The 7,729-nt window shown below is 45.9% G+C and overlaps 1 protein-coding gene across 4 annotated transcripts; it reads left to right on the forward strand.

Moving 5' to 3' along the window:
• The first annotated feature begins 1,997 nt into the window (after positions 1 to 1,997).
• On the forward strand, positions 1,998 to 6,063 carry Rbm3 (RNA binding motif protein 3). 4 transcript variants are annotated; one of them, XM_008842536.3, is made up of 7 exons: positions 1,998 to 2,139; positions 2,688 to 2,807; positions 3,512 to 3,618; positions 4,258 to 4,363; positions 4,450 to 4,543; positions 5,041 to 5,124; positions 5,482 to 6,063. In XM_008842536.3, the coding sequence occupies exons 2-6, from the start codon at positions 2,705 to 2,707 to the stop codon at positions 5,099 to 5,101; spliced, it is 471 nt and encodes a 156-aa protein (XP_008840758.1). In that variant the 5' UTR covers positions 1,998 to 2,139; positions 2,688 to 2,704; the 3' UTR covers positions 5,102 to 5,124; positions 5,482 to 6,063. The 4 variants fall into 4 exon arrangements, with proteins under 4 accessions (XP_008840758.1, XP_008840759.1, XP_017655959.1 ...); XM_008842537.3 differs by having other exon boundaries at positions 5,041 to 5,120; XM_017800470.2 differs by having other exon boundaries at positions 5,044 to 5,124.
• Positions 6,064 to 7,729: the final 1,666 nt, after the last annotated feature.

Genomic DNA, 7,729 nt, shown 5'->3' on the forward strand with positions numbered 1-7,729 from the left:
ATCCCACTGAGAACTCAATCTCTGCATGAGATAACAGAAAACCAAAGTGCCTTTTATGACCCAGTCTTGCATGTGACAAACTATCACATCTATGCTTCGCTCTATGCTGAGCCACTAAGTGCAGTCAAGGGAGAAGGGAATCGAGTTCAAGTTCTTTTTTGTTTGGCTTTTCTCTCTTTCTTTCCTTCTTTCTTTCTTTCTTTCTTTCTTTCTTTCTTTCTTCTTTTTTTTTTGGTCTTTTTGAGGCAGGGTCTCCCTGTAGTCCCAGCTGGCCTGGAACTCACTATGTAAACCAGGCTGGCCTTGAACTCACAGAGCTCCGCCTGCCTCTGCCTCCCAAGTGCTGGGACTAAACACGTGTGTCACCATGCCTGGCTTGTTTGCTTATTCTAATACAAGGTCTCAATACATAGCTCAAAGTGGCATGGAACTTGCTATATAGCCTCAAATTCACAATCTTCCTGCCTTAGTTTCATGATAGATGGTGATGGGTCATGTGGCTCCATGACATGGTAAAAACAAACATAACTCTCCTCTCCCTCTCTCTCTCTCTCCTCTCTCTCCTCTCTCTCTCTCTCTCTCCCCCCGTGTGTGTGTGTGTGTGTGTGTTCTCTCTCTCTCTCTCTCTCTCTTTCTCCCCTTCCTCCCTCTGCTGGAGTAAAATTGAGGGACTTGCATATGCTAGGAAAGCACTTTACCACTAAGCTAAATCCCCAGATAGTCATTTTTCTCATACTATATACAAGGATTAAGGACCTTAAACTAAAAGCGAGACTACAAAGTTAATAGAATAAGCTATAGGAGAGTATCTTTGGAACTTAGGGAAAAGAGATTTATTTAAAAGTACAGACCAAGTGGTTGTAATAATCACAGTACTGGGGAGGCTGACGCAGAAGGTTTATGAGTTCCAGGCTAGCCTGAGCCACACAGTGAGACCCTGTCTCAAAGAAAAGTATAAAGCATAAGAGGAAAAGTGATTAGATCAAAAACAAATGTATTTAACTAAAGACACTGTTTACACATTTAGTAACAAAAATATGAGAGTGGGGAAAAAGGATTAATAATTAAGCTGGGAGGAATCGCTGAAAATAAGAGAAATATGGGTATTGGCCTGAGGCACATAGATAAGGAGCATCTGAAGGTTGACAAATCTGTTTGTGTTGGGGCTGATGGGTCAGGCCTCTATAAAGTTGGACAAATTCTTCTATGGGTGATAAATGTATACTCCGAAGGCAAACAAGTTAGCATTAGATATGGAAGAATGTGAAAGAACAAACTGTAGGCAGTGGGCTCCCATGCTACTTGTTCTCGGTTTCATTGTGAAGTGTTGAAAGTCCATTCTGTGGATCAAGAGCTCAATTACCCTGAATAGCAAAATTCATTCTGTGGATTAGGATTTTAAAACCTTTGAAAACAGGATTACAACCTGCTTTGCAGAAGGTAGCTCAGGCTTAAGATAACAATCAGATAAGGATAAGAGCTGACAGAGGTGAGAAGAGTAACACTAGGGAGAGAGTTCTGTACCACACAGTTAGATGCTGGGCACAAAGATAAAGGGGTAAGGGTCATGCACTCAGACATGTGGGGGTCTGTCATCAAGGACTCTGAAGGGTGATGATCTGGGAAGTATGAAAGGATAAAACATCAGGGATATAAGGTTAGAGGACTAGAAAGTAAAGAAGATTGACTTCTGAGGATGATAGTTACATTGGTACGGATCTACTGCTAGTGAGGATTTCCTATGCAACGGGAGAAATGGGAGTCAAAAGCTGTGAAAATGACATCAGGGAGGAAAAGGCTATAAGAACAAGACGGTCTGTACATAGGAGGCCAGGCTCTCAGCTAAGAGGGAGATGCTTACATTAGGGTGTACCAATCTCATAAAGATCCCATTTATTTCCAGAACCGCGCAGGCAAATTGCTCCCTCTACTGTGCCATCCCTTCCTCTCCCTCCACACTCCCCCCCGCCACCGCTAACCTCAGCCAATGAGCAGGCACGCCGGCGTCTGCTGGGGGACGTTCTGTGACGTGTCTTTTACGTAGGCTTTATCAGGCGTCTTCCCGGGAGGCAGCCTCCCTGTTCTCCCTGCTCCTTAAAGCCTGCTGTTCCTCCGGCTATTGGGATTCTTGATTTCCGGGTAAGCAGCGCTCTCCCCTTGCGCGGCGGCTGTCCCTCTTCTTACTCCTTTGCCGACGTGGGGCGGGAGCCTAGAGTGGGGAGAGGAACGGCCGCTAACACGTTGGCTTGGGTTGCTCCGAAGCGGATGGGTCCCGTGCTCGAAGGGAAATTGTCTCAATTGGGAGGCTGGTGCGCAGCTTCTGAGTGCAAGGAATGCCTGCAGGGTCCGGCAGTCTGGGTGGTGGCAGTGACCACGGGACGGCCGATACCTGCTGCCCGGTTGCCCACGTGACCGCCGCCATCTTGTTCTGCGGCGAGAGAGGAAACGCAAGGCTATTGTAGGCCTGAGCCGCTCTACAAAATGACGGGCGTGGTGGCACGGGATATTGTGAGCATGCGCGGTGGTGGCCCTGCTGATTCTGGCCTGCCTGTTCCCGCTTTTTCAATCTGCCCCCCCCACGTGATTTTATTTCTCGTGTCTATTTTCTGTGTTTCCCAGTATTTCTCACATTTGATATCTCCCACAACCACTGTTGAGCCAACGTTCCACATACTCTGTCCCTACAGAACTTGAATTTTCAGCCATGTCTTCAGAAGAAGGAAAGCTCTTTGTGGGAGGGCTCAACTTCAACACTGATGAGCAGGCACTTGAAGACCACTTCAGCAGCTTTGGGCCTATTTCTGAGGGTGAGCCATTGTCCAGTCTATGGCAGGCTGGGAGCGATATTGAGTGAATCTAGGGGCTGGAGAGATGGCGCAGCGGTTAAGCACAGAGTGCTCTTAAAGAGGACCTGGCTTCAAATACCTTCACCACGTGGATCCGGTTCCAGGGGATCCAACATCCTCTTCTGCCCTCTGTGGGCATTCTATGACAGTGGTTTACTTACATGCAAATATAGCACACATACACATAAAATAACTAGAAGATTTTTTTTGAGACAGGGTCTCCCTCTAGTTCTAGCTGGCTGGCCTGGAACTCACTGTGTAGACCAGGTTGGTGTCGAACTCACAGAGGTTGCCTCTGCCTCCCGAGTGCTGGAATTAAAGGTGTGTACCACCACACCCAGCTAAAAACATTTTTTTAGAAGTGAATCTGGGACCCTTGAATGCCTCCCATTCACTGAAACGAACAGTAAGTCAGGGATTCAAGCCTAAAATTTTCGGTAATTTCCTTTGTTTCTGAGGTATAGTCAGGCTGAGAAAAATCCAGTGGGATACAGTATTGATGGAAGTGCATTCTCCCAAGTATTAAAGGTTTTTACATGTGTGCCATTGTACATGGTTATTCTGTTTTCTGGCTCCCTTTTTAGACTTCCTATTTGCACTTACACTTTAGGTTACTGAGCAGTATACATTTCTCCATTTCTTGTGGGGTTTTTTTTTTTTTCTAGTGGTTGTTGTCAAGGACCGGGAGACTCAGCGATCCCGGGGTTTTGGCTTCATTACCTTCACCAACCCAGAGCATGCCTCAGATGCCATGAGAGCCATGAATGGAGAGGTGAGGCTTCTTGCCTGCAGAGGGGCTCTCTCCCCATCTACCACTTTCTCCGATCTTTCTGTTTTCCCTCTGTGTCTGCCAGGGGCAGCGTGGCCATGAAGCCCCGCAGTGTCCACTCACAGGAGCATGACTGCCTTCTGTTCTAGGGGGTGGAGGGCAGCGGCAGACAGAGCCGTGCTGCCTGGGAGGCGACGACTGGTCCTGCATGAGGCCGAGAAGCCACCTGTGGATGGTTGACCTGCCCTGGGCTTAGGTAGTAGAGTCTGCAGACCTGTGGGCCTGGCCCGGAGAGGACCTCGTGAGTCTTCTGGGATGGACTCTGAAGCCTCAAACCGAGAGAGGTGTCTAGCCCTAATAGTCGGGCAGCTTAGAGGAGTGGGGAGGAGAACTCAGCCTGAGTTCAGTCAAGATGTAAGTAGTAGCAGGGGAACACGGTGGACTCAGGTCATTTGTGGGATTCTGTAGCTCCTGGTGAAGCCATTCTGGTCAAAGGAGCTTGTTCTGGAACATGGCACCCAGAACCTGGTGCCCAGCAGGAATTTCTGGGCTCTTGCCCACCTGCCTGTGCCCATTCTTCCCCTCACCACTATGCTGGCTGACTGCCAACCCGTCCTCCTTGTGTCTCCTTCCCACACCTAGTCCCTGGATGGGCGCCAGATCCGTGTGGACCATGCAGGCAAGTCTGCCAGGGGTACCAGAGGTGGTGCCTTTGGGGCCCATGGGCGTGGTCGCAGCTACTCTAGAGGTAAGTTTTGTTGTACAGGGAGGGAGGAGAGAGCCACTTAGTCCCCTGTGTCTAGAAACTGCTGTTTAACTATTTCTCTGCTGTAGGTGGTGGGGACCAGGGCTATGGAAGTGGCAGATATGACAGTCGACCTGGAGGATATGGGTATGGATATGGACGGTCCAGAGACTATGGTGGCAGGTGGGTACTGAGAGATTGGGATACTCTGGTACTGCTACTCTTGAGAACATAGCCTAGCATTCATACCTTTCTTATGCTAAAAAAAAGTTGGGTTTTCTATATAGTATCATGTATTTCATGTGCTCTGTATATACATGTTAAAAAGTTCGTATAGTGTGGCTTAAATCTATAAAAGATAGAGAGCCCTTGCCTAGCATATGCGAAGCCCTGGATTTAATTCCCAACCCCACTGAAAAAGAATTAGGGTCATGTTCATGATAGGAAATTTGATATGTACAGTTTTTTGTTTTGTTTTGTTTTGTTTTTTTTGAGACAGGGATTCCCTGTATCCCAAGCTGGCCTGAAAATTGCCGCATAGACCAGACTGGCCTCGCCTCTTCCTCCCGAGTGCTAGGATTAAAGGCGTGTAACCACCATGCCTGGCTTGCATGCTGTTTTTAATGTTTCTGTCTGCCATGTAGAGTATGTTCTTGTAAAACAGTTACGCTTTTTCCCAGAAGCCAGGGTGGTTATGACCGCTACTCAGGAGGGAATTACAGAGACAATTATGACAACTGAGATGAGGCCTGCACACAATGTAGGTGAGGTTTGATTGTCAGAGCCAAGTCAACCTGTGCTCATCAGACCCTGTCCTTACATCTTTTCTTCTGCCCATGCTGCCCTATGTTTCTGCTGCTTTCATATCCTACCCTGCCAGCCTACCATATGTATACTACTTGTTGGCTTCTCTTGCTTTCAGATGCATGTCAGGGCCAGTTAGTCTGCTTGGGGGAGGTTCTAAAAATTCATCTCTTGTAATCCACTGCTGTGGGGCATGGTGGAAATAAAGGTGTTTGTACTGTCCAACCCTCAGCATCTTTACCAACTCTGGGAGGTGAGCATGTTGTCAGTGTGTTTGTTCTTGACATCATAATTCTACCCCTTCTTACTATTCTCAGATACACAAGGAATAACACTTCTGATCCAGGATCGTCCTTCCAAATTGCTGTATTTATAAATGGAGCTGCGCTGAAACATCTGTTTTAGTACATCAAGTTCTATTTTTGAATTGAGCTCCCAAGGTAGCTTGTTAAAGACCTTTTAGAAAGCTCCATGTGTTCTTGAAAACGTTTTTTTCCCATTGAAAGACAAATTCTGAGACATTTGCAGAGTCCCAATATTTATCCTTTTACCAGAATTTTTGTTGGGTTCTCAGGATTATTATGTCTGGAAAAAAAGTGTGGCCAGACTGGTGTTTTTTTTTAATTAACATGTATCTAGAGACATTTTTAAAACTTGTACACGATGTTTATTATGGCCAGAAAGTAATTTCTGAATGTACCTATAAGCAATCTGTATCCAGAAAATTACTTACAGATGTTTTCTATTCAAGATCACCACCCGGGTTATATAGAAGAACTTTAAAATGTTTGTGAATGTCATTTTTTTAATACTGGAAGAAAAAATATTCTGTTGTGTCTCATGTAGTGTTTAGGATGTCCTTCACGGAGCTAATTAAAAAGATGAAACCTGAATACAAATTGATCCTGATAATGGTTTTTCCTTATTCAACCCATTTCACAAATTAAAAATAGACACAAGTCAGGAAGAGGGAACCTTGGAGGAGATTAAGTGGGATTGGCAGGGACTGGCGCAAAGATCAAGACACCCAAATTGCAGTCTGGTAAAGTTTGGGATTGGTTTACGGATATACATTGAGATACACAGTATGGTGCAGGTTAAATCAGTTCCTTTGTGACTGGAATTGGGTTTATGTGTATGAGTATATTGCCTGCATTATGTGCAGTCCCTGCGGAGGTCAAAAGTGGGCACCGGGTCCCCTGGAACAGGAGTAGTAAATGGTTGTAAGCCACCATGTGGGTTCCAGGAACTGAATCCTGGTCTTCTGCTGAGCCATCTCTCCAGACCCTGGAATTGGGTTTTCTGAAGTGCTTTCTTTGGTCCTTTAGACTAATCAGTGTCTTATTTGAGTTTGACTCTCCTGGAATTCTCTGAGCAAGATTATTCTGAGAGCATAAAAGCACCTTAATCTCATGACAGGAGCCCTAAATGCTATCATAAATAGTGCCATTTTTCCTTGAAATGATGGGGTTTAGCAGTCCACCTAGGACAGATATTTACCTTCTTACATGTATCTCCAGCTATTTAGTACCGCCTCTAACTTTAATCATGGTTCTAGTGGCTATTTATTGGGTGCCATGGGTGTTATTCCTCTTAATTCCAGCTTAGAGTGAAAAATGAGTTTTGTCCCTGGTTTGGCCATTACTGAGCCAAATACCACATAATTAAACTTTTATTCATTTTTGGGGCATTGACACCTATGTCATCAATCCTGGAAGCCTGTCTCCTAGGTCTCCCAACTAGCATGGACAGGCCCCAAGGACCCTTTCTCCTATCCAAATGGTCATGAATTTGCTTTGGCAGGTGGATGAAGACTCAGGAACTTGCCAGAATTCTGCCTCACCCACTGAGCCAAGCCCAGCTTATGGGGCATTGTGGCTAACCCCACCAGGTGGGTACTTGGTCTGAGGAAGCATTCTTTGCTGGGCCTTTGGGGAGCTAAGGTGGTGGGAGAAGGCAGAACCACATGCTGCCTTGTAACTGGGGGGTTGGAATGGGGAATAAACTTCTTACCCCAGTGTTGCCTGAAATAGGATTTCATAAGCAACCATAAGATGATTAGCAGAGGTATAACTAATCCATACGGACCATAAAATAGCCCTTTAGATTTATGTGACTTTAATAAATCTCTGCTTTCCAGAGATCAGGAGCTGTAGTGTAAGAATTTTGCTGTGGGAAGCCTGTCCTCTAAGTGTTGGGGCTTCCCTGTAGTCATAGCTGGACTGGACTCACCATGGAGACCGAGCTGCCCTCCATCTCAGATCAGTCCTGCCTCCTGAGTGCTGGGATTAAAGGCGTGCGCCACCACGCCCAGCCTGCACTTCAGTTTTTTATGGTACCATAGCCTCTGATAAAAGCCCAGTTTTGGGGCTCAAAGCTTCTCAAACCCCCAGTGTTAAAAGATTGAACCCAGAACAACCAAAATATCTTTGAAAGTGCTTCTTATTCTCCTGTTTTGGTGTGCCTAGTATATCAACTAATACACAAATTTTCCAAAGAGCCCACTGAAAGCTTTGCCTCTACTACCCAACTTGGGTAGAAATCACTTTAATTTTTATATGTGTA

This window comes from Nannospalax galili, unplaced genomic scaffold (assembly GCF_000622305.1).
Source record: "Nannospalax galili isolate Female #2095 unplaced genomic scaffold, S.galili_v1.0 scaffold741, whole genome shotgun sequence".
Lineage (NCBI taxonomy): Eukaryota > Metazoa > Chordata > Mammalia > Rodentia > Spalacidae > Nannospalax > Nannospalax galili.